The sequence below is a fragment of the Fulmarus glacialis genome, unplaced genomic scaffold (genome assembly GCF_000690835.1).
Source record: "Fulmarus glacialis isolate BGI_N327 unplaced genomic scaffold, ASM69083v1 scaffold9034, whole genome shotgun sequence".
NCBI lineage: Eukaryota > Metazoa > Chordata > Aves > Procellariiformes > Procellariidae > Fulmarus > Fulmarus glacialis.
The window spans coordinates 53,210-81,011 of NW_009206048.1; the positions used below are offsets into that span (position 1 = coordinate 53,210).

Consider the following 27,802-nt stretch of genomic DNA (forward strand, 5'->3'; position numbering starts at 1 on the left):
TAGCATGTGTGAGGATTTCTTGTAATATGCTTAAAAACTTTTTACTTAACATAAAACTTCCTTGTGGAGGGGAAAAAATGAGTCCCTTTAAGTTCAGAGAGCTATAAATTAACAAAAAAGAAAGCTGCTATGTTTATTCATAACTCGTCCCTTGATTTTGTTTCTTCAGGTTCAGCAAGTTAGGTAAAAATTATGCTGTTTTAAAACCACTGCAAATTCTATACAAGATTTGATTGATGAGGGTAGAAAGAAATATTTTATATATTTAGACCAAAAGTTATTTTGATATCTATATGTAATTAATGTTTTTGCCACATACAAGATTTTTTCATAAATACACTTAAAAGATTCTATTTTTTCCTGAAGGATTTAAAAATAGACATGAAAGCTTAAAAAAGCTAAGAGCTTTCCAGTGAATAAATTTATCATTATAATTTACATTAAAAAAAATTTACATAAAATTTTTGTATTTTTGCAATGATTCCAAAAGTTTTTGATTATATTGGGGTGGGGGGGAGTCACTTGGCAGGAGGTGGTGATATTAAAACCTCAGTGTAGCTGGAGATAGTGTAAAAGACACTTTTTTGGGAAGAAAATTATTTATGCAGTCAGATCTAAATCTGAACAAGGTTGAATTCCACTTGGTAACTCTTGAGCATGGCTCAAGTTGGTTTCATGAACTTTAGAGGAAATTTAAGGTGCCTAGCATGGCTCTTGAGCATCATGAGGAAATGTCCTGTAGTATACCTTTATGTGAAAACAGTTCACTCGCATCTGTCTGTGTTCAGGTTGTGGTTGTTGTTGTATATCCCTAAAGTGAAGCCTTTTTTATAGTTGGCCCACTTACTCATAAATTGGAGGAAATGGAACCTGTTTATAGTTTATGAATATGGCATTGTAATTAAAGTGACAGTAAATACTTGTGTGTGTTGAAATTTTCTACCCAGCGCATCCAAGAGGAGTAATTAGTCTACTTGATTTTAGAGAAATAAATAGATTGTCTTTTTGCTCTTCTGATTTCCTCTTTATAGCTTTCAAATGCTGGTGGTTATAAACTTATCAGTGCTTATAATATTATTCTTTCCGGTTCCATATCACTTCAATGTGTTGGTGGTTTCTGCAGTTCATAAAGACTGTCAATATTTACTAGATCTCTTACCAAGCTCTCTGTAACTGGGAAGCGTGAAGAAGCTCCACATCTTTTTGAGGATTGTTGTTAAATCTTTGTAGAATCGTATCTTGACTCCTCTTCCCATTTTCCATGAATATATTTGCTTTTTACACCAATATCTTTTATTAGTACTTACTCCATTAATTCATTTAGTATTGAGTTGGCATTGAATTCTCACTGTAGTGTATAAAGACTATCACAGAATCATTATAGAATACATAATAAAAAGGGTAGAGGTGGTCAGAAATTTTTTGATGGAACAATTTTTCCTTAGAAGACATCGATGAGATGGATTAGTAATTTTCTGGGAGAAAACACTGATTCTGTGGGAAATTCAAACATAAATTAAGCATGTTGATTTTTGTTAACACTAGTTTGATTCTCTTTTCTGCTAGGTCTTGCACATTTTTTTGTGAGCTCTCTATTGCTCAAATTCTCACTGGTCTCTGTGGTACTCCAATCACTGAGGATCTGTGGCAGCCCCGTAGCATGGGGAAGCTAGGGCTTCCCAAGCTTCATGGCTAGTATCAGTCTATCCTGCCACATATGCAGAATCCCCAGGTTTTCAGATTTTGAATAGCAGGAGCCCTAGGAGTCAAGCAATCTTAACTGCATTATGGCAGCTGTTTGTCAGACTGTTTAGAGATGCACAGCTCAGGTTATATGGTTTTCTTTTTACTTTAATTTGCATTTTTATATCATTATTTGTTTGGTACCTAGTTATTTGATTAAATACTATTAAAACAGATGCTGCTGTAATTGAAACAACTTTATTTTGTTGTTCACTTGTTCAGTGTTTGATGCCATAATGAAAATTTAATGTTTGAAACTTTGATCAGTATTAATTGGAGTAGAAGCAGTTTTTAATATGCCAGAAAAGAAATTTGAGAGCCAACATAAAGATATTGGAACAAGCTGATATTCTAATTAGTATCACTGTTTATTTTCTTGTTTCCCGTGTCAAACTGTTTCAAAGCAAATTCAAATGAGGTACATTTCTAATGACAAAATAAGATAGATGTTTTGCTTAATGCTCATCTGAATAGTATTTGCTTTTATTTACATTAAAATAAAATGCATTACATTACACTAGGTTAAAAGTAGGTTATCAAGTAATAAGAATAGACTCTTACAAAAATTTGGGAAGTTTCATTTTGATGTGTATACTGCATGAAAGTGCATGAGTCGTCATGGTGCATATGCAGAACCGAATATGTGACAGAATGTGTGTTCAATTATACTGTGACTAACACTATTCAGAATTAATTTACCTTTCAGAATTTACCATGGAACAAGAATTCCAAATTTTTACCAATTTGGGATTTTTAATAACACATTAGCTTACAAATATCCTATCACATGAGAGCATTAAGGTAAAAACTTGTTCAGGATTTTAATACAGTAAGCTAATAACTCATTTTTATTTCCTGCTCTATTTATAAAAGCGAATTGCAAACCAAATACTGGTGAAATAAGGGCATTTTCCGAAATTGGATTTTATCCATGAAAATTTCCTAATGAACAGTTTTCCCTCAGGTCTTTGTAAGTTTTGTAGGAAGTTTTATTGCTTAGCAGAGCACTACTTGGTTCTAAAGATGTTCTTTGAAGTAGAGACTTTGTTTCAGTTACCAACTTAAAGGAGATGGAAAATAATGTAGTCACTGGAAGTGTCCATCTTTCTCTTACCTGGATTTCCCACAAACTATGTTTGAGGTTCGATGAGTAGTTTTCTCTAGATTCTTTACAGTGTGTCATTTGTCTTCTTGCTGTAAGGCCTACTTGCTATATAAATCTCTTGAACTACTAAACAACTGGCTCTGTTCGCTGACAAGGTAATGTTGAGAGGTTTAACAAACTTACAGTTAGTTGCAGTAATGACTGATTTTGAAGGAGCTTTTATGCTTGTTTCTTTTGTAAAATGCTGTTTGTATTTTTTCACACTGCAATGTTAGAAGCAATATCCTAGCACTTAACCTAATGACTGCTATTTTATTTCTACAGTAATTGTGAATAAAAATAATTGAGATTCACTACAGATGTTTGTTTCCTCACTAGGTTAAAAAAAAAAAAATCCTGAAACTACAAAAGTTGTTCAGAATTGAAGTCAATCTAAATTTGTATTTGACCAATAATCCTCTTTATGTACTGCTTAATGGATAAAAGTCATGGAGTAGATGTTTGTACAGGATGAGAGCAATTATATTAAATGGCTTCTAATGTCAATAATATGGTAGAAATATTGCTTGTTGAAAGAATAGAAATGGTATGTAGAAAAATACATATTACTGCTTAAGAAATTAATATGTGAGTGAAATGGTCACATCTGTAACTTGTAGGTTCTAGCCAGTTGGAATTATTTTCTGAGAGAATCACAAATTTTTAATGATCCAATTACTCTTAGAATAATAGATTGTTTGTTTGTTTTTTTGTTTTGTTTTTTTTTTTAAACCATGCTCTCACTGATTTGATCAAATAAAGTCTCTCCTTCAAGAATGAAGGGATGACAGAATATTCTTTGTTCTTATTTTAGTGCTTTTGTTCTTGATGTATTTGGAGACAGTATTCCAAATATGAATTGGTAAGAACAATGTTGGCAAATCCTCCGATTTTTGTTGTTGTGAATGTCAGTTGCAAGCAAAAGTTAAAATGTTAGTACAGTTAAATTAACCTTTTAAGCTATGGCTTTTCAGTAATAAGGTAGAAGAAATAACTCTGGGTAGATACTCATTCTTTCCCACCAGCAGCTGAAAAGCAACGCATGCTCTGCTTTTTTCACTTCGTGCATATAACATATATAAATTGCTATGGAAGACAGTAATAATGTATATATTTCATTAATCACTGAACACGTGCCCAAATTCTTTTTAATTCTGGAAAAATCAATCAATCTGTTAAAAAAAAAAAAAAAAAATTTCTTTTTTCTGTATCTATATAACAATGGTCAGTTGGATTTAATGACAAAGTAGATGTTTACAGTCCTGCTTGTTTTTAGCAATGTGTTGGCAGTGATTCTGTCTTCTGCGAAATCATGTTTGATTTAAGATTACATTTAGGATATAGTTTGGCATTACAATTTGACTTTAATAGAAAACATTTAGGTTTCAGAGTGTCAAAAAACTCTTAAACTCTTTGTGAAGATTTTGGTGCCGAATAGCAAAGAAACCTTTCAAGGCTGCTTTTACTTTCTGTGCTATGGAACAATAACCAAACTAGATCCAGGAAAACAAGTTTCATGTTGTTCTGAACCTAACCATGACCCAAACCCGATAAGATCGGGTCTTAGAGCTGGAACATCTCTGAAATTTGAGCTGTCTAGTTAGAAGCATAATGTTGTGGCCAATTTTCTGAAGCTACATTCTTTCTTTCATGGTTCTACCTTAATTACAGCTTTGATGAGGTTTTGTTGTTATGTTGTGGTAAGCTTGTTACCTGGTTGCACCATTTCATTTGGGATGCAAGCGTAAAGGTTTCTTGCAGGCCAAATTCTATAAATCTTTAATGAACAGAATTCAAATTTGCAGATAGTTTTATTATATTTCCATTAAATACTGCTACATTTTACCATTTCTGTATGGTCTACTCCAAACTAAATACATGTTTTTAAGGTGCTGTGTATGTGCAAGATCCACATGATTTACTCTCAAATACCTATGGTTTAGATGCATCCAAATGTTTTCACTTAAATGGGAACTGTAATTGTATCAATGAATACACAACATTCAGTCATGCTTGGGATGTGACATACAGAATTTAATAACAACTTCTTTTTACGTAAAAGTTTGTCAGTGCTACCTAGAGATATACACCAAATTTTAAGGTGTCTTTTTTTTTTTTTCCTTGCTCTCACTTTCAGAATAGCTTGCATTTAAAAGCTAGTAGCAGCTTGCTTCCATTTGTTACCAAAATAACACTGTAGGAGCAATCAGTTTCAATTGCTGCTGATAATTATAAGGTGCAATAATTGAGAATATAGAGAAAAGGAGACTGTGAGCTACATTTGAACTCTGTACTTAAGCAATAAAAAATTTATCAAACTGCAAAAAATAAGTCATTTTAACGAGCACATTCCAAAGGTGCTGGATTTATGAGGAGACCCCAGGAAACTTTGATTGAAATTGCTGTCTCTGATTGTAGTTCTATATTTTATTGGTGCCATATTGTGAACAGTGCTGCTGCCAAAGTGAATGGGAAAGCAGCATAACAGAGAGAGTTAACCCAGAAAGGTTACCTCTTTTTATAATATCCATGATGTATTGCATTAAAAATGCCTTGAAAGCCATCCTATTTGCAGTTTTCAGAAAACATTTTTCTTAAATTAAGTTACGATTTATCTGAACAGGGCAGAAAATATGAAAGCCCCTTGAAGACTTTAGTATTGATTTTTCTGAGTATTTGCTAGCTCTTGTTTTCTCATTTGTGTGCTCCTTGATAAAAAGGCCTAGAGCTGCTCCTGAGCCAAAGCTTCAGCTGGATGAGAACTGCAGCAGTGGAGGGAGGGAATACGGGGACTGAATTTACAGTAGGAGTTTTAACTAAGAATTTTAGATTGGCTTTTTAAAAGGTTTTGGCTCTCTGCTTCCTGAATTTAGGCAATATTTAATTGACATAGAAAATTAAGACAATTTATTAATTATTAAAGGCTACTCCCAACTAAACAAACGTTGCAGTAACCATGTGAGATGAATGACTTGAATATTTCGAAGGTGTGAGTTCAAGGTTACTTTTTATATGTGCATATTATAATAAGAGTTATAAATCTTTATTTTAGTATTTTTATTTTAGAATTAAGACAAAAGTTTTAAAAATTATTACATGAAAGCACATTTGAAATGGATAGTGAAATGTACACACACAGTTACTAACTTATAAGCAATAATTAGGCATGCTACATAGTTGATGATTTCTAACTGTTCACTGCCATTCTGTGCCAACTCCTTATTAAAACTTCATCCTCCCTCTGTCAAAATGCTCTGTTACTTTAGCCATAAAACTGTTATACCATAGCTCCCAAATACCTTGTTATAAATGCTGACTGTATCTTTCAATTTATACTGCAGTGAAGTAAGCTTATGAAAATAGTTCTGAGGGATTAAGCTCTAAATGCTATTTCTATGCAGTGGATTATTTTTTCCCCAAGCTCAACACATTCATGTTGCTTAATGATAAGAAAAATGTTGTGACAAAAGTATTGAAGCTTCGTTGGTTCTTACACACGTCATCTAGCATCTTTGACTAATAATTTTGAGGAAAGAATGACAGATATGATTCCAAGATTCGCTCAACTTTGTTGGTCTAAACTGTGTTTTGTGCCCATTATTTCACCTTACTTTGCCTCAGTTTATGATTTGGTGAAATTACAAGTATGTAAACAAATTAAATTGTTCCTAAAATGCTTTGGCAGTTTATGACTTGAAATTCTTTCAGAAGTTACCTATTTTTATATCAGTTTTGCTGCATTTTTTTCTTTTTTCTTCTATGCTTATGGTTTTAGTAATGTAAAAAAAAAAAAAAAAAAAAAATTGAGTGAAGATTAACTAAAACTCCCATTACATGTACTTTAGAACTTCAGAAAAACTTGAGTCCATTAGAAACTTTGCCTTGATTTGCCTTTACTTTGTAGTTAACATGAAGTTTTCATCTTAGTAAAGTTGGTTGCAAAAAATTTTTGATCTCTTATGGCTTTTTTTTTTTTTACCTATTACGTACTTTTGAATTTGGAGATGGCGATTATGCCAAATTGAGATTATAGAAAGTTTAAGCCTATTAAGATTGTACCAATGTGGGATATCGTGAAGTCTGTATTGTTAGACCAGATTTTGTATTTTATGGTTCTCACCTGTTGTCTTTGTGGTGTTTTTCCCTCTCTCTTTAAAGGTTCAGCCGTGGAGGAAAGTAATGAACAGAAACTGAAGGGAAGAGACCCAGCTGTTTGGCACGTAGGCTTGAAGGTAGCATGGGACATAGAGACACCTGGATTAGTAATACCACTTCACCAAGGAGACTTCTACTTGATGCTTGGTAATTTTCAAGGGCTAAGAAGGTGAACTTCCTGTTGAAAACAGAGAAAATGACAGTTATTTTAATATAGATTATCATACCTTCCTTCCACAAGGACTTCCCTTGTTTAGAAAGACATGAGATCTGGCTAGAGTGTATAATAAATTCCTCCTACCCTACCCACTTCCAGTGTATTTTGGGGAACTTTTTTGTTCCTAATGTTTCCTTCACTTCACAGCTAAGAAAGGAAATATTCTTTTTGAGCCTTTTCTGTCTGTTGTGCAGTCAGAATTGCTAGTCCAAGTCAGGCTTCAGCCCATAAGCAGAATTTCCCCAGATCTTGTGAGAAGTTGAGCTGTATCTCAACTTGTATTTGTAGATGCTGATTCCTTTTCTGTTCTTAATGCAGTTTTACTGAGTAACTGTGAGCATCTGCATCTGTTATGTTTAACAAAAAAAATTCCTGTTCATGAGTTTGGCTTATAGCGTGGCTACGTGTTGCAGAAGCTATGACTGTAGCAGTCTTAAAGTTTTCTGGTACCATGGTTCTTGAAGTTTCAACCATTATGCCAATCGTGGATGTTATATTGGTCACCAGTTTTAGATATGACACTTCTCTCCTGCTACACTTTTCCATGTGTTATTCAAACATACTGTTTTCTAGTAATGGGATTATACTAAGATCATAATGAACAGAGCTGTCATACTCCAAGAGTGGGTCTCAATGTCTAAAGTGTAGAGGATTAAAAAAAAAAATTAAATTGAGTTCATTTACTTGAGCAGCTGAGCTCACACACTAAGGTTTTTCCATTGAAAGAAATGAGGTAAGAACTGTGGCTAGGGTTTGTTGACACAAAATCTGTTTGTTTCTCTTTTGGCTTGTGTTTCTCTTAGTTATCATTTTGTTTAAAAAAATTTAGTTATAAATTACACAATTCAAAACATGAACAACGCTTCTGACATCACTGTGTTTGCCTGTTTAGTGACTTAGCTTGACAGACGTCATCTTCGAAGAGTGAGAGTACTTGCAGTGTTCCCTGTTTATGTGTTTGTCCAAGGTAGACACCATGGAACGTCCCTAGAATGACCTGTTGCACTGCCAACTTGTTGGGCTGAGCAGTCTTTTCACTTTTTATCTTCCAACAAATATGAAAACAGTTTCCTTAGTACAAGCAATACATTTGTGGGCAATCTTAAAAAACATATACCGTTCCATGTTCTTAGTTACCTCATCAAATCCTGTGCACTGTTATCAGTGAAGTATCTTGTGGAAAAGAACTGGACTGTCTGTGCTTTTTAAGCATGTTTAGACATGAACAGATCAACTGTTAAGATGTGAGATCCTTTGGCACAGTGGTGTGGATGTGCATCCCTTTTCTGTATTTGCGAGGATATAGAGTAGCAGCCTGGAGGGGAAACGGAGACACTTCTTATATAAAGTGACGTTTAAGTGGCAGCTGAACATACCTGGAAAGGGAATTATTAATCCATTTTTGTGCAATAGCATTTCAGGCATCATAAGTAAAGTTCTTATCTAATCCTTCCTGACTGGAAACTTTGTGCATACTCAGCTTTGCTGGGCAACAGATTCAGAAGGCAAGTAATAAAAGAAGGGGTCTAACTTCAGTATTTTTATTGCAAAATACTGTAGATTGTAGTTGACTGAGTTACCAGATCATAAGGACGTTATTTATTCCCCGATGGAATTTATATACGGTAACTAAAGTATTATCAGGGATGCTATATGAAGGGTGGGTCAGAAAGTTAGTTTAATTAACACATACCATCGTGATCATGTTTAGATGGAAACAAAGGATATATTAAACATTCTTTTGAAGATGACGTGTAAATCACTTTCTTATTAATACTTTGTGGAGAGCTACAGATTTGAGCTCTGTAGGCCAGGTGTTTGATAATCTCTTCTGCATTTCCATAGCCTTTGTAATTTTTTTTTTTCTCAATTACTTTAAAAAAATTATTATTTTATACAGTCTGAGAGAGTATTCTCAAACTGGCCCTTTTATTAGGTTTCTATGTACAGCAGAACTACCTTTATCATTTTCACTTGAAGTGAAAGACAATGTAAGTGGATGTATACGGTTTTAGTGTATTTTTTACTGTTCAGATTTTTTTAAACTGACTTTTAAGAGGAGGCATCTTGAGGATGCCATCTAAAAGATAAAATATGAAAACTTTGTATAAAAAGTAACTTGACAATAAAGAAGCCAATTTTAGATTCATTTATCTTGTGCCTTTATACATCATACATTCTAGAAACTCATTTCAGTAAGCAGAGTCTTCTCGCTGGCATTATTTTAAAGCAGTGGCAGCAGTATGCAAGGCATCTAGAAAAGATAACAAAGATAAGAGTACTGCAGCTAGTAGTAGCTATTGATGTACAGGGGCTGATTGGTAGGACTGTGTACTATTTCTGACTACCATTGACTTATCCAACTCTAGCAAAAAACTCAGCAACTCTGTAGGTCTGTTCTTCCAATTGTTGAAATGGTATAGTGCTTGCTGCTTTATATGAATGTTGTAAAATGCTGAAATGTCAAATTCAGTATGTTCTTTATAATTAAAAAGTCAGGTCCTATCAATTCCTGTACCTGTAATGCCCTAACTATTTCCTAATACTGTACACACAAATCTTAGATAAGAAAATGTGGTAACTTAATATTTCTAATAGTAATGTGCAATTGCAGTAACTTGTAAATCCCAATGGGTATATCAAAGTAACAAAAACATTGGGGGTGTTTTTTAGCATTTCTAGTAGACATTTAATAATGTTTGTGTTCCTCTCTTTATTGGCTCTGTAAAATGTTTTTTGTTATTCTGGGTAGAATTTTAGTAAAATGCAGTCTTAAAATATACATTTGCACCTGCATTCTCAGCAGTCCTCTTCAGATGAAATCATAAGCCATTATTTAAATGTACTAAACATTAGGTGATCATATCCGTCCTTCAAGTAAGCTATTACAATAATATAAATGTATTTTGTTTAAACAAAACCAAACAAAATCCAAAATTACTTTCAGTAAGACAGATTTTTATTTTTTTTAAGGCTTACTTTTCCTAATATGAAGAAAAAAGATCTGCTGAATGACTGCAAATCTGCTGCCTAAAAACTCAAATCTGAACTTTATATCACTCATGAAACGGAAACACTTTAGCTCAATTTAGAATAATATATTGGTCTGCAGAGGAAGTGCATACTGAATCCTGCTGTCTCAAGTACACAGTTGAGGGGTGTCTAATATGAAACGTGTTGGGTGCATGCAATAAATCCAAAACGCGTGGAGGTGAGCAAAGGGCCCCATCTGCTCTGTCCTAGAGCATGCTTAACTAGGGTTGTCATGGTCTTACTATTAAATTGGAATCTTTCCCCTAATCTTTGAGTTAGACACGACCAGGTTTGCAAGCAGATTTACAATTTTCACTAATTTTCCTACCATGACTTCAAAACATACTTAACAAAAATACATTCTGGACTTTTTCAAAGGGAGATTTACTTTTCTGCAGCTGTTTCCCATAGATCAAGCTCTTGCTTGAAGGTTAGGGTTTTAAAACAGCATGAAGATGAACTTGGAATCTTCTACCCCTCCCCACCCTCAGCAAATTATAGTTCAAGAAGCATCAAAAAATAATTTTCATAACCAACCAGAAGTAGGGGGCACACATTGCAGAGGTTGGCTTGTGGTTAAAGATAAGTATTTAATGGAAACACTTCCACATGTATATAGTGGCTCATTAAACTATTTCTAGATATTTAATCTGCTTCTATTTCCACAAACTAACTTGAACCCTCTTTGCTCTCTAGCATCTTGAATGTGTTGGAGTTGTTTAACCTCCCCCTTTTTTTTTTTTTGAGTCCACATTTAATCCAAATGCTATATTCCTTGATTATTAAGACTTCGAACCCCAGAAACTTATTTGTTGTTACCAAACTTTGATCATGAAGTTTGGCAAATCCCAGACATTTTTAGTTCAGCCTTTTAATTCATTCTGTGTTTTGTTTGTACACACTTTTCTTGTTTAAAAACTAAAAATATTTCTTAATTAGGGACAGATCATCCCTCTAGCTTTCTGTTATGAAAGTAGTATTCCATTGACCCATACTTTCTTGGGGAAGGAGACATACCTTCCTGGTGCTTTTTGTTGACATACCTACAGTAAAATTAGTTTGGTTAGGTTTTTTCCTCTTGAAGCATTGTGTGCAGTTGGATACAAGTAGAATTGGAAATGATGGAAAAGAGTTTTAGTGCTTTTGAAAATTGCATTGTTCTATGGTTAAAAAAAAAATTCTTTATTTGTTTATAGTAGTTAAGAAAACTAATAGCGCAAGTCCATTTCACTTTTGTTTGTAGATATTTGTGGTGTTCAGAGTATCAGCTTTTGCCAGTGCTTTAAACCCCACTGTACCTTTTATCTGCTTCATGAAATAGATGACAAAAAGACAGCTGTCTAAAAAGTTCAGGAAGAACACTTGAAGCAAGATAGAAAAGATGATATAAACCCCTGTTGCTAATTCTGAGAGCATTTTCCATTGTGGTTTGTGTTTTCCTGGGATGTACTTTACCTAGAAGTAATAAGTTATACATATATTAGTTACGTGTATATGCATACACATACCTATTACTCCGTTCTTTTGACAAAGGCTAGGCAAGCACAGGGCTTTGTGTTTCTGGTGTTGGTGCCCAGGTAATTCAGCTGTCTGGAGGAAGGCATGCAGTGAGGTGTGGACAGAACAGGGACGTGGGCTGAGAAAAGCAGGATCAGAGAGGAAAGAGACGAACTGGCAGTAGTCGCAAGCAGTGGAGAGGACTGTGCTGAGATTCTGTCCTGGGAGGGATGTATCTGAGAAAAGAACAGGATGGCAGAAGTCTGTCTGGGAGGGACTGAAAGATCTATGAACCTGCTCCCACAATTTAAAATAGAATATGCAGCATCCAAATTCCAAAATGTATCTGCTGTCTATAAATAGCAGGAAATCACTGGGAAGCTTGTCTGATAAGGGGGTCCACATAGAGAATAATAGTCTGCATCTGGTAGTAGAGGGATGGTCAGGTGTTAAAACAATAGTCTTAGTTTTAGGAGCTAGCTGTAAGCCTGCTTCTCTCACAGAATTTCCATGCAAACTTTGGCAAGTCCCTTAACCTCTCCTTACCCTTAGGTTTTTCTGTGTCAGTTACCAACTTTACAGAGGCCTTGCATGGACAATGTGTTAAAGCACCAAGTAGCTTAGATGGTTTTGTGTTGTTTGGGGTTTTTTTTTCCCTTTTCCCTGCAGGTGTGAGGAATAGGGATCTGTATTAAATAAAGACTCCATTTTGTAACTATGTTTTGCACAAGGTGTGTTATCTGAAGTTTCTGTAGCTGCAGATTCTGTGTCAAGTAATTGTATGCATTTGCAACTAATCAGATCATCTGCTAAACATTCTTACGACTTCTTAGTACTTCATCTGTAAAGTCAAAATCTGACCTCCAAATTATTTAAACAGACTTCAGGTTGATAACTTTGTTTTCCAAGGTGGCTTTGGCCACCTGTACACAATCATACATGTGATTAATTTCTTTTAATAAATCTTGCCTCAGCTATCGTAGCCCTATAATGGGATCTGGCCGTAAGGTGGCAGATGATTCATTGGGAAGTGGCAGGCAGAAAGTAGTAGAAATAAAAGAATAAAACAATCCATTTAAAAGAAATATGGATTTTGCCATATACATGTATGCAGGAAATAGTCTCATTGTTTCTTAGGTGCTCCACCTCAGACAGAAAAATGAAGGGGTTTTTTTTCCAGCATTCAAACACCAAGTGTCTGTTACCAAGTTGTGTACCTTTGAATGCAAACAAGCATTCAATATTGTGAGTAGTTTGCGGAATCTGATTTAAGCATTGTACTGCCTGAAGTGCAAGTAATCATCCACATTTGCACAGTGGCTGGTGGCACAATGGTAGCCTGTTAATACAGGTAAATATGAATAGCTTTAATGTGCGTGATTAGGCTTTGATTGAGAAAATTCTCTTTGGTCAGGATAGCACTCTAGCATGTATTGGACTTCATTAGTTTTTCTTGATTGTTTTCTAGAATTACTATGTTAAATTTGAATAATTTGTAGTGTTTTAAAATTTATAAAGAAGCGAAAAGCTTGATCAGACTTCAGAAAAATAGTCTGTGCAAGTGACAGCATTTTTCATAGATGTGGGAAAGCTTTGGGAGAGGAACAGTCATGAAAGCAGAAAATTGTAGTCCAATTCTCAAAACTTCTTTCTTACCTAGCAGTTAGTTAACTGGCATATGCATCTCGTAAGCATCCATATGGAAGGCAAGAATGTTTTAGAAAGGAGAAGGCATTGTGTGACAGTTCTTGAAACGGCGCTAAATACATTGCTAAGTTGGTATTAATGGTGATTTAAAATAAAAAGTCACTTCTCATATGCATTTTACAGTTCACATAAGTTTTGTGGGGTTTTGTTTTTGTAATAATTTTGAAATGAGATCTCCCTGCCATAGTTGTCCTGAATTTGTGGCAAGATGAGGGCCCACTGTTTCGTGGCAGAAAAGACGCCATGTTGGCTCTTTCTTCACCACAAATTCAGGAGAACTGTCTGACAAGTAACTTGCCTGCATGCAGTTTTCCAAAGCAGGACTGATACATATATTCCTACTTTTATATGCATATATTTTATGTGATTCATAATACTGGAGAGGCTGTGTTTTGGTTTTCCAAACCTCACCGATCAGTGTTTAGTCATGTAAAACTGATGTTAACTCTGTACGTACTGTATTTTACCTAAAACCACGAGAGCGCTATGGTAGTTTTGACATGGGTGTCCAAGGAAGGTAACGGTTTTGGTTTGGCTCTAAAACCAAAATAGTAATGTGGATATAGTGTTCTGTATCTGAATAAAAGCTTTTGCTGCCACATGGACAATGGCCAATTTAACAAAGAGTGCTTTTTCTTTTCAATTAATATATTTTTAGAGGAAAAAGAAAAGCAAATCTTTACTGTAATCTTTTAAGACCTAGAATGTATTTTTCAAATGTCCTTTGAGACATGCAATCCATGAAGCTTCAACTATTTTTGTAGAATTACAGTTGTAGATGAATTATAAACTTTTAAATTAAAATTACAGGCTTCTTTCTAAGAGTCATAAAGGATTAGAGACAGTTGGAAGCAATTTCAAGGGGTAGCTCTACAATGAAAGATTTGCCAAGGGTTTGAATAAAGGTGCAAATCAAAATGTAATACTTTTAATGCTGTGTTTTCTACATAAAACACACCGCAATGAATGGGCACTGAATGGGGTGGTGGAAGTGTTTAGGTTTGTTTTCTGTTGCAATTCTTCTTGAAAGCGATTGTGATATTTAAATATTGGAATGTCCAGAGATGATATTGTTCTGTGGCCCTTCGCTCTATGCAATTTAACCCTCATATGTTCATGTAGGAAGTTGCTTTTTCCTATGTTCTTTTTGTTTGTTTTGGAGCGTTTTTTCAAGCTTTTCAACTTCACCTATCTGCAAACCTCATGCAAATAGAAAACAAGCCTCCCATCTAAACTTTCTCTGTGGGAATTCAATCCTCTTTCATAACACTTGTCTGCCTATTCCCTATATAAACTGTTTTTTCTAATTTTTATTTTTATTTTTTTCAAGTTTGTGATGCTACCTGCTGTCTTGGGTATGAACTTTTGTTAACAGTTGCTTATAAAATTCATAAAAAGAAGACACTGTTCTTACAACTAGGATAAATTCAGTCATTTTTCTGAATTCTTATTCATTAGACTTTTCTCAGTTTTAAAGTTTCAGATTTGTTGCAAGGTAAAGTAAAAGTTTTAGAGCATATCTTTTTTCAGTAATAAAGAAAATACCATTAAACCTCACTCACTGTGTTCTTTTCAGTCTGATAGTCTGTCATTATGGTCAGAAGAGCATTTTCCAAAATTAGTAGGAATTTGGGGTATCAGGTTTCAGGTGTGCAAATATTGATCTCTTAAAGAGAAATTATATTTATGTGATGGAAGGATGAAGCTTGATAATTTCTCATCATGCTGTATTAAGATGACTGAAGCTAAATTCCCTGAAAGAATAGATATTGTTGAAAATACAGACTCCAAGTTAACTAGCATCTTGTAGGTCTCTATTCCTGTTCTCTTCTAATTTTGTCTATGACGGTTTTTTGCTTGGTGATGCTTCAGGTCACCTAGATATGTATGGTTTTTTAGTCTCTTTCAGCTACCTTACAAAACTATAACCCAGGAGTGATTTTACAGAAATTTTTGATAGATGTTCCTGAATGTCTTCTTAAGGTTGAGAGGGCAGCATAATTTTAACACCAAAACGGTTTGAATTGAAAGCACTTAATGAATGGTTTTCAGCATAACAGCAGGTGTTGTTACTAGTTTTAGTCTGAACTTTTCCAGAGGGATACGTTTTCTCTAAAAAGTGCTAATTTGTCAGAATTCAGGTGTTCTTCAGTTACGATAATTTTGACGACACACTGATGGCATCCAAGTAGATTACACCTACAGAGGTTGTGGGTTGTTTGTTTGCCAGTTTGTGAACTCAAGTCCATGACAGCCCTCTGGCATGCTACAAGAAAGTCACAAATGAAATGCTTTGGAGACAGGTCTTTGAGCAGATTGTGCTTTCTGGGTTCACAGTTTCTTGGCTCTGAGCTGCAGAGAGAACTTCAGATAAGTTTCAGATAAAAAGATGAAATAATATGTCTTTGACTTTTTTCTTCTTTTGTTTCTTTTTTCAAGAAATGTCAATATTGTTTAGTGATTTTTGAGGAAAGAAATTGTAATTTCTGAGTAGTCTGTTGTTTATAGTGATCCTCAGCTTTGAAAGAATTAATTTGTTTAGTTGAACTTTTCCCATAAGAGGTGGGAAAATGCCACTTCTAAACTGTATAAACTGGGAGAAAACTAATATGGATAGAGATCTTTGTAACACTGGGACAGTGAATAGTTATCATGCTGTGCTAAATATTAGAGCTCTATGAAGGTAGTACTATCTGACTGAATTCTCTATTTTTTTCTTTAAATGTTTAATGTAGTGTCTTTAATTCATATTAGGCAGAATAAGTTTTATTAAGTATAATTTTTTCCCTGTACTTAAGGTTTTCTAATCTGTCCCTAGATGATCTCAATATGACACATCAGCACTGTGTCCTGGCTGGTTTTTCACCTCGATTCAGCTCAACTCACAGAGTTGCAGATGTAAGTATCAAAAATGGTTTGCTGTTTGGTCAATCATAAGACTAATATTCTTGTACCATATATGTAGCCTCATATTCTCTTATCCAGAACTGTAGTTCACAGTTATGCTTATGACTCAGACTGTTTTCTTGAACAACTGCTATTTGTTTAGTTTTGGACTGAGGTACACTTGTTTCTATATTGGTAGTTTGCCTAGACTCACAGTTAGGCACGTAAGATATGAGTTAAGAATATGCTACACCACACTTCATGGATTGCTGATGAAATGTAGAAACAACTGTATTTTTACCTGAAGTGTTTTAAAACTTTTTTGCTGTGTTCATATCCCGGCCCTAGTTGAAAGGCAATATTCACAATGAGATAGAAATACTCAAAACATACATGTCAACAGTGTCCACTGGCAAAAATGGCCTTTAGGAGGTCAGAACAACTAAGAGCAGTCATGAGTATGCTTTAAGTTGGATCCTTCTGTGCATCTGAAGATTGAAGAAGCAGAAAAGTGATACAGAGTCCCTTGTCTCAGAGTCATTCTGAGATAACAAGGCTTCAGCCTGATATTCTCAAGTGCTAAGATGCCTTTTTTTTTTTTCCCCTAACTAGACTTCTCCTCCCTATTCCTTTCCATGGTGTTATCAATAGTTTTGTTTAAGTAGTATTCTAATGGGTAAGCATGCAGAAAAATAAAAATAGACTGTATTGTAAAAAGATATTTTAAAAAATTACAATTACCACTTTCTTCTTTCAGCAAGGCAAAACATACCACTATTGAAGCAAGAGAGATACATGTATCCACATACTTCTTTTTTTTTCCCCGTTACTCTTCCTAATTTGTGCTGGAATGGAAATGAATAGCACCAAACATGGACATATACATACATATTCGTTGTAACATTAAGAAAAGTGCCTTTATTTCCTAAACAAATATACACTCTGCTTGCTTGAACTGGGATTTTGATATAAAGTTGAAGTACACTGTACATTTTAAAAAAAATAATGCTGTATTTTTCATCTTTCATTTTAAGAGTGCTCTGACCTACTGCTCCCGTCTCTGTGTTACTTTTGCAGGAAAATGCACACTTATTTTCACAGTATGAAAAGCTTCTCTGTTAAGTGATTATGCTTTGTTTTTTGTAAACTGTTGTGACTTCAAGTTGCATAGTATGGAAATTTTTTTTACAAAGAATATGAGACTGGGGGGTCCTTATTCAAGATTATTCCTGGAAATTTAACTGAAGGTACAGATACTTAATTGGAAATAATTAAAAGATGTAGATGTCTTCTTTCTTTTGTTTCAAAAAGATTTTTACAGATTTCCTTCTCATCTTGAAGGAAATGTAATGAAAACAAAATAAAAGGAGCAGAAGTGCAAATTTTTTTTGTTTGTATTCTCTATACCTTGTAAGCAAACAGCTCTCTCGAACTGGATATGGAACTCCATTTTAGTGTTACTGGGAGCCCATACAAGTGGGCAAATACAGCCGATTCTGAATATTGTCAAAAACTGGCCAGGAAGCAATGGAAAGTAGGGCCATGTTTTTGTATGCCATATTTTTAAAGTAAATTTAAAAGGAATTCTTTTCTTTCTCCTTTCAATCTATGCTGTACTGGTTGGCTAGATGTCTGATGGATTAGATTTTTGCATAATTTGTATCAATAACTATATAGACAATCCAAGAGGCATTATGCTTTTGTTCAAAAGATCATGAAATAAAGTTACAGAAATACATCCCTTCTGCTCTTTCACTTTGTTTATTTCAGAAGCAAATAGTTTGGTATATTTGAGAAATACGTATCTTCTGAAGTGGCTATATATACATTTTTTATTGTATCTTCATAGTGTTCAAGAGGAACATTGGAATACATATTTGGACAATGTGAACTGGCACTCCAGAATTTACATACTGATTCTGATTCAGTGGCTTTATCTTTGAAATCACTGGAACCTGCAGTTGTAAAGCAAGTAGAAGAAATACATAATGAGGTGAGATGATCTGCACTGAAAATACTTCTGCCGGATTCTGAGAGGTGCAGTCTGCTCATGGAGTTAATGGCAATTAAATGTGTTCAGCTGCTCACAAGACATTGCTCTGTATAAGTTTGAAATGTGTTTTTTATGACTTTTTTACTTGGGTACAGTAATTGGGATTAACTTGGATTGATACTTTCATTCCCATGAAATTTTCAGTTTTCCTTCATTAAGATCCCTCTGCTGGTAGAGTAAAAGAGTAGTTTCGGTAAGATTACGCCAAACCTGGTAGTGTGGTGAACAAACCAAACTACTCTAGCACTTCTCTAACAAAAAGGGAGAGAGGAAAAAAAATTAGAGGGAAAAAGCAGGTAAAATTTTTCAGTTGTTTGTCAGGTGTTGAACCAGGTTTTTACAGAATGCCAGGTGTGACACAGTTGTATTTGTGCTTTAAAGTATATTCTGAAGAAAATGCAGTGGAAATAATTGTGAGGAACATATTTAAATAGGTCGTTTTGTGCTACAAAATATGCAAGTGTAACAATGCACTTTCACAGGATTCCACTGAATCTGGCAGTGCTTTCTTGTTTGAAGTACAGATCTGGAGTCTTAACAAACAGATTGATTTGACAAATGAACTGAAAATACAGACAGTATTTTGGGAAACTGAGGAAACAGGTAATTTTTCCTGTGGTATAAAATGTAGGCAGTATCACAAAAAATGTAATTTGGCTTATTCTCTCTTAGTGGATAGAGTCAGGAATGTGACACAATGGACTGGGTCTTCTTACAAGGGTAGTGTTTCTGAAGATGGTAAATTTAAGACTTCTTTTTTTTCTTTCTAAAGTTACAGAAAATGTAGTCAAAGCTATCTATTGGGAGTTTAAAATGACAGATTGTTTAGCTGCTCTGGAAAGCTGTCCTTCTACCTGAAACAAAGCTTTCAGCTGTTCCTAGCAGTAAAGCACTGGTAATCATTTCTCTTTAAAAATGGCTATAGCAACCAGTTAATACAAACTTCTGAACCACTTTTTGCTTAAATATCAGGGTTTTTTTTTACAGCACTCCTGTATTCAGACATTTTGAAGGAGCTGGTCTGTATTTCTACTGAGATAAGTATGATCACTATTAGGAGCCATATAGTACACAGGTAATTTTCACTCAAATTAGAATTTGTGTAAACTGTTTAAATTGCTATCTGCTGAGGAACATAATACTGTGTATCGTTACTAAAACTTTGTAGAACACATTTTTATCTGTGTTGTGTTTACAGTTGGTAAAATTGAGTATAGTGATGGCAAAAGGTTTGCACCCTTGACTTCTAGCAAAACAGCTCCTAGAGCAGTTTAAAGAAGTCTGATGCATGCAGGGTTTTACAAAACATTAATCAGGCTCAGTCCATAAAACTATACGCATATGTGGTTTGCACAGCTAGGGCCACATGCACAGCTGGTGTAAATTTGCACGGGTCCTTTAACATCAAAGACATGTGCCGTTTACATCAGGTGAGAGACTAGCCCCTGGTGTTTGCAGTCACCTGAATAATTTTGCTATGTGACATACAGGGATGTTTCCTGTTATGCATATGGGATATACTGTAACAGAAATCATTGTTTAACTTGTACATATTGCATACTTAGACTTAGTAGACACATTGGATCTATATTTCATTTGAAAAGAGAATACCCACTCACTTTTTTTTTTTTTTTTTTAAATTCTTTTTTCCCAAGGTCACCTCTTTACTTGAAGGATAAATTCCGTATGTTAAAGTGTTATTTAAATTTCATTTATTTGTTGCACAAGTAGGCAAAATTACTAGTGGCTTATCACTGTGGAAAATGCATGTTTCTTTTTTGGACATCACTGAAATAAAAACATTCGGATCTGTGAGGCCAATTCAACTTTTTTTGCATGTGAAACCTTCCCACCTTCTTTTACTCACTGTATGATAAATCTTTGTATTTTCAGGCACTAATACAGGTTTTAGGTTCAAATTTTCTCAGGCAGGTGAAAAACAAGAAAGTGTTTTGTTTCTTTAAAGAATCAAACTGTTTACTGATGAAAACGAGTCTTCCATTTGATTGGTGCGGTCAGGATTTGGTCACTGTTGGGTTTTTTTTTTTCCATTAGTTTATTAGTATTTTTAAATACAAAAGACAAAATTGCACAAAAAGCCAAACATAGAGTTAATGAAGAACTGCCACCCAATTTTGCCTGTGTATTTCTGTTCTGTTATATGGCTTTCTGTGCTAGTTCTAAACCTCCTTGTGAATTTTTTTCTATTCTTCTGGACCAGAGATCACGAGCTTCAAATTAGGTAGTATTCCCATCTCTAGAAGAGGTGGTACGGTTGTATTTTACTTTCAAATATTATCATAACTGAAGTTCCTCACAGGGCTTAACTCAGATAATGAGATGCAGCCATTGTTCTAGATTCTTTATCTTCCTGAAATGCTACGGGTTTGGGTTTTTTCACCCCTCTTGCTGGCACCTCTGAAGTAGTTATCAGAGATCATTAACTGGAACAGAACTATCACAGTACCATCAGGCTATGTGTGACTAAGCTAAAATATAGTACTTTAGCACAGATTCACAGTCTGTGCTGAAATTAACTGCCAAATGAGGTCTGGATGAATTATCTGTCTCTGCTAGAGGGGAAAAAAACTAAGAGCAAGTCTGAAAGGATGAAGTATGATTCTGTGCCTTCACTTTTGTATTCCTGGGCAGGAAAATTGACTTACGGTGCTGATAAAGTGGGTTTGAACTGAAGGTCTGAAGTGTAGCTGGAGACTTAGTTTTTTCCGGTTTTGTGGTGGGCAGAGAAACCTCTAAAAGAGGTATGGGTGAGTATTGGGGGGATGTCTTTACTGATGTTAGATTCCCCAGAGTTCATTTGTCAGAGCCCTGTCTTGGATGTCTTGACAGAGGTCTTCCTGTCGAGAAAGTAAGATGCTAACCTGAGGAGGTTTTTAGCATCTCTAAGCAGGCAGCCAGGTAGAAGTTTAATATTTCTTTAGACTTAGCTTTGTTGTCATGGTCTCCCTCACTAAAACAGCCTTCAAAGGAATATGAGTAATTGCGAGGTATGTGCTGTTTGTTAGATGTGAGTCACTTCACTCCAGTATGTACTTTGTAGTTGTAAGTAAAGATAACCTTAATTAAGGGTGTTCACGTGCTGCTTGTCTGAGTAGCTTACGGGCTTAAAGTCTGAACAAATCCTTCAATGGCAGGGTATCCAGTGAACAGAGTGTAGGAGGGTGAGCAGAAGTAATTACCTGGACAGCTGTGAAGTGCAATAGCCTAACAATGCACACATAGTGTTAGAGACTGAATGAAGTTACCTCTTTAAGCAATCATAGAATCATTAAGGTTGGAAAAGACCTCTAAGATCATCAAGTCCAACCGTTAACCCAACACCACCGTGCCCACCACCATGTCCCTAAGCACCTCATCTACACGTCTTTTAAATACCTCCAGGGATGGTGACTCCACCACTTCCCTGGGCAGCCTGTTCCAAGGCCTGACCACTCTTTCAGTAAAGAAGTTTTTCCTAATGTCCAGTCTAAACCTCCCTTGGTGCAACTTGAGGCCATTTCCTCTCGTCCTAAAATCAGATTGCTGTTTGGCCGGTAATAATTTATCCTGAAATAAATGATCTTGCAGAGTTCAGTGAATGTGAACCTCTTGCCTCTACTTGGCTAATCACACTTGGCTTTCCAGAATATATACAGCTACTGGGTATGTCCCAAACAGAGCTACGGGGGACCTGGGGAAACCCATTGGCAAGCGAATGCTTGTTGAAGTAATAAAACACTGCTGGACAGATGATGTAAATGCTCATACATGTAAAAATAAATCTGCAGAAAAGATCATTGCCAGCCTATTCTTCACATTTCAAAGAAAATTTGTTTTCCTTGCTCTGAATAATGCAAACTCTGATAACAGTTCATGTTGCATGAAGTAGTTTCAAGGCTTCTTTATTTGCCAACACCAAACTAATAATCGGATGTTCTCTAAGAAGTAAAACACTAGAGGAAGTTTTTTAGCATCTGGGGATTGTGTTGAAAATGTAGCAGGTTTCAAAGTAAGTACTCGGGTTTGAAAAGGTAGGGTGTTGTCCTCATCAGAGTTTTTGCTCAGGTGTGATGATCAAATCCTGATTACCATGATTAAAACTTGTGTCTGAATTGGTTGCTCTATTGCTTGTGAGGTACAGTCACTTTTGCTTACAGCAAATGTTTTTATGGCAGCGGTAGATAAATTTAAGTGTGGTGAATGCACAGGGATGCAGAAAAGCTGGGCTAGCAAAGTTGAAGGTATGTAGTGTTAGACACTAAGGTCACTGCTGAGAAAGGGTAGCAGTGTGCGCAGCCAAAGGAAGGTTAATATGTTTTAGCACATCACAGTGAGCTGACAGCATGGTTGGTGGCTGGCTAGTACAGAAGAGAGAAAATATAGATAACCTACACGTGTGGCATTTAATAACCAATACTTTTAAATAATTGACTGAGGAGCACTGCCTCACAAAATGTCAAATGCTACTGTTGGCCTTTTACTACCCAGTATTGACTATAACCTAAAACTGGCCTTTTAATCATTGTTTAAAGGACAACATGCAAATATGTTGAGGTTAGACATATGAGGCCTGATTCTGAGCTTACTTGCACAGATGTAAGTCATAAGTGAAAATTAATTACGAGGTGAAAATTATTCCTAAAAGACTCAGCATATTTTTTTTTTAATATGTTAATATGTTCAGGCTTTGTCCCGTTCAGTCATGTAAAATGCTTTCTAATGCTAACTAAAGTTAGCTGTGGTATATGGGAGTCTCCAGATTAAATCTCTGACAAAATCTGTGGCAAGAGCTGTTAACCTGAAAGTTTTGTCACAGAAGATGAATGTTCTGTAACTTCAGTTCCACTAAGGCTAGAATTGAGCTTTTTGTCTCTCTCCAGTATTTACTGTTGTGTTTTTTTTTTTTTCTGGTACAGCTCCTCCTTTCCATGGAAGGAGGCAAGCCAATAGGAGTGCCTTCCTGCTACAGGAAAAGATATTACTGAATAGAGTTCAATGAAAGCAAGAAGACATACAGCTTTTAAGGGAACTTGGAAAGCAGATAGCATATGTACTTGTTAAAACATGTACTTAGAAATGGATGCGGTGTGAAAAGTGTTTATGTGTTAGTTAAAAATACCAGACAAACTTAGCGTAACTGGAATCTCTGGAGATTTTTAGTAAAACTAAGTATTTATGCTTGCATATATCTGAAACAAGGAGAGAGTGATAGAGAAATCATGTCACCATTGCCTCATCAAGATGATTTTTTTTTTTTCCAGAATCACCAGTTATCTGTTCAGAGCTGATAGTTCAGAGCAGTCACTTGTCAAGCAGCTTGATGGCCAAGTTGGTGGGTGAAACATTGTTTTTCTCCCCAACTCCCATTTTATTAACTCAGTTTAGAGCTAAACTGAGCTAAAACTGTGAGATGAATGTGGACCTGAGTTTGAGAGCCCTAGTAAATGGCAGTCCACATCATTAAACAGCCACATGTTGCAGTTTGGTACCCTGACCTCTGATGAGACCAGATAATCCTGCAGAAAATTAACTAGCCTGTTGCTAAACTTTACCTCTTGCACCTAGAAAGCAGCTCTTCTTGTCAAGTTGTATATTCTGTATAGGATTAAGATACATTTAAAATTTGGCCAAGATGCCAGACTTGAATTAGACTGAAATTACATAGATTAGTGTAATAAATCAATATGACTAGTCAAAAATCAGATTGACTGAAATAGATTCTTGTCATGAGCCATATCGTAACATTGATTTTAATTTTTTTAAAAAATTTTTTCATTGATTAATGGCCTCGTGTGATTCATTTCCTGAAACATGTTTGCCAGACATCATGTGTTATAGCCCTTTCGTGGTAGAGGCCAGCAAAACCAAAAAGAAGGTGGGGGGAGAAAAAAGTTTTGAGTGCTTAAAACTCTAGTTAAACTGTCGATATGCTCAGCCTTCCCAAAACTGTGTATACTGATTTTTTAGCAAACCATAACTTGATCCTTCATACCTCGTTAATACTGTAGAGGAAGCAAACTTTCCTTCAGCTTTTTTTAGGAAGGACGTCATCAAACTTCTGTGCTAAAAAGTCACTAGGCTAGCAGTCAGTTTTCTTGAAAATATTTTAAGTTCTATGTCTGCCAACTAATCATGTTGTTATATTTTACCAACAAAGCTGCTTTAATATTCTTTTTATACACTTCAAATTTAATTATCTTTTATTGTAATCTTTAACATATATTGACCAAACATTTAGTTAATGTTAACTGGAGCGCTTTCAGATTTCTGTAGCCGTTCTGTTCACCCTTGCAGGAAAGAAAGCATTGGGTGACAGCTTTGGGCAGTTTCCTTTATTCTTTCACCTTGGCAGGTTGTCTTTGTTTGCATCATCGGAGCTGAGCCAGGGATAAACAAAAACTTCTTTGTGGTACAAATAATGATTAAAGCAGCTTTGAACTCAGTGTGAAACATAACTACCACAACAAAGATAAATACTATTTATCTAATTCTAAAGACCAGAACTATGGATTACTATTAAAGGAAAAAAGGCTTAGTGGAAATTGGGATAAATGGAATTATTTTGCTTAAAGAATATTTGCTGAGTTATGTATTTATATTTTGGTAAGCTAATATTTCTCTTGTCTTAAAGTTGATAGGCCGTGGATATATGAAATGTTTTTAAAAAACCCAACTAGTAAAGTATTACATCGTTTGCTGTGTTTCGTATCCTTAATAAAAGTATTAGCTTGCTCCTGATGGAGTTTTTACTGCTTCAGTGGGGGATTAGTTTTCTTTGCAAGGCACATTTTCCACACAAGCTTTGTCCTGGAAAACCCGGTCACTTCAGATGCCCCGAAAGCTTTCTCTCTCAGGTACGCGGGCGCTGCTGCGCTGGAGGGCTTGGGCATAGCGCAGTGAAGTATGAGAAACTATGTTTCATTGTAAGGCTACGCTCTCATTCCACAGCAATTGGCTAGGCTGCATTCTAGCAATTTTATTACTGCAAGTTTTTTCAATCTTTTATATATGACTGAAATATTTTCAAACCTGCAATGTTAATCAAAGTAAGAGTAATCAGAGTTAGTACATATTTGACTGAATTGTGAGTAAACCTGAACTTCTAACGTTCTTTGTACATGTACCACATGTAAAGAAAAGAGTTGGGGTTTGCACCTCTTGAGGTTTGAAGGGAATAGCTCAGGTCACAAATGCATAATCTTTTATATATGACTGAAATATTTTCAAACCTGCAATGTTAATCAAAGTAAGAGTAATCAGAGTTAGTACATATTTGACTGAATTGTGAGTAAACCTGAACTTCTAACGTTCTTTGTACATGTACCACATGTAAAGAAAAGAGTTGGGGTTTGCACCTCTTGAGGTTTGAAGGGAATAGCTCAGGTCACAAATGCATGTGGAATAGAAATAAAACAAACAACTGGGTGTAAGGGTGCATTTAGAAGTGAGTACTGTGGTACCCTTCTCCTTTTCTATGGTGGTGTTCAGGTATAGCTGGATTCATGCATTACCCCATCCCTTCCCCAAGTAACGAACATAGATGTTTATGCTACCATGTTTTTATCTTGCAGGTTGAATTTGAGTGGCTCAGGCAGTTTTGGTTTCAAGGCAAGCGGTATTTGAAGTGCACTGATTGGTGGCTTAAGCCTATGGCTAAATTGGAAGAATTTTGGAGAAAAATGGAGATTATGGTAAGTACTAGTTTTATAGTCTAAAGCCTCTAGAGCTTAATTCTGAGAGCACTTGCAATTTTGTTTTTAATTGTACTATAGTAACGGGATTTAAACTTTATCCGGACCATATAAAAAGTAGAATCGATGTCAGCCTTCCACTGCCTCCTCTTATTTTTCTCCCCCAGTAGCCAGAAGAAATGTGAGCAAAATAAGATCCAAAACACCAAGAGGAGATTTTAGTTATTTCCTGATTTTGCTCATTTTAAAAGTTTGACAGCCTCATAAGATGACAGTCATATATCATCACATAAATTGGTACATGAAACTGTGCGTTATCAACTTTTTCATACACCGAGGTAGACAACTCTGCCAATGGCAACAATGGTGAATGCATCCGAGGGAAGTTGAGAGTAAAATCTGATGATCTGGAGGTACAACTATCTGTCTGTAGTCCACCTGCACACTTACACCATAGCTAAAAACAAGAAGAGGAGATTAGTTTCTTGAATAATTATAGTGATATTGGTTCCTGTATACTTCAAAGTACATCTCTGCTTTCCTTGAAAACAGACTCAGTGACAAGCACTGTTAGCCTGCTTGCTGTTGCTGTCCAAGTAGAGACTCCGTTGGGAGACTTTGCTAGTTAAGTGTTTGATACAATTGCCAGCATGCCTGCTTCTAGGTTTGTACACAGAAGGAACTATATTGACAAATGCGTCTTGCTCATATCCTTATGACTGCACTAGAAGCTGCTTCTTGGTTTTTCTGCTGGTCACAGCATAAGCCTCAATTTGCTTGTAGTTGACTTGGAAAAGTTTGTCATGTAGCTGAGGATGCTGAATATGATTTGTAGTAGAGGTGTTTTCGACTCTCTGGAGGTATGGTGCTACAAGAATATGCTTTTGAATTTTGAAGGAAATGTTGTGACTCACTAACGTGCTCAAACGTATTGTAAGCTTTTCTAGCAATGGCTGGTTTCAGATATAGAAAATAAGTGTGGAAAAGTGGAACTTGCATGTGTGAAATCAGTTGCTGCAAGGAATCAGTGAACATTAAACTTCCCTACAAAAGGAGAGAAATTATTTATAACTTGCTTATGTGGGGCTTTTTCCTCATTTTTGTGTTCTTACGTGCTCACATTCTTGAATGACCTTTATAATTTAAAAAAAAAAAAATCTTTTGGTCTGTTTTTCTTTCAAATGACAGCTGACTTTCTTGAAACACAGGCTTAGATGAGGTAGAGACAAGAATGTTTGATTGTTATTTTCTATCCATTGTGTGTTGAGAACATGGAAAAACAGCAAACTCGGGAATTCTCAAGGGTTAGGTTTTCTGCAATTGGTGTGACATTACCATGTGTCTCTAATTAGAAACATGGTGGCGTCAGTGTATCTCCTTTCAACAGGCCTCAGGATGATATTTATCAGCGAACTGAAGGTTGGGCCAAGACAGAAGCTGCTTCTAATTTAAATTTTAAAAATTGCTTTAATGTTTTATGACTTATAACATATTAATCACAATTAATTTCAGCTATTGAAGGAGACAGAAGAGAATGTTAATTGAGAATGTCTGTTTTGTTGAGTCTCTAAGTAAATTTGATGCTAACTGTATTTGGGACATGGAGGTAGGGTGGGTTTTTTTGGGCTTAACCTACATTTTGTCCTTTAGTGTTTCACAGATGACAGTAGGGGGCA

The 27,802-nt window shown here is 35.5% G+C and overlaps 1 protein-coding gene across 1 annotated transcript in view; it reads left to right on the plus strand.

Annotated features, from left to right (window-relative positions):
* The window catches only part of FTO (fat mass and obesity associated), a gene marked incomplete at both ends in the record, with an annotated part of 35,069 nt that extends 7,524 nt beyond the window's left edge, over positions 1–27,545 (plus strand). The window contains 5 exons of the mRNA XM_009575604.1: positions 7,046–7,189; positions 16,315–16,394; positions 18,232–18,375; positions 26,007–26,126; positions 27,479–27,545. Of these exons, the coding sequence (XP_009573899.1) occupies positions 7,046–7,189; positions 16,315–16,394; positions 18,232–18,375; positions 26,007–26,126; positions 27,479–27,545 (555 nt within the window). The remainder of the gene's footprint in view (positions 1–7,045; positions 7,190–16,314; positions 16,395–18,231; positions 18,376–26,006; positions 26,127–27,478) is intronic.
* Positions 27,546–27,802: the final 257 nt, after the last annotated feature.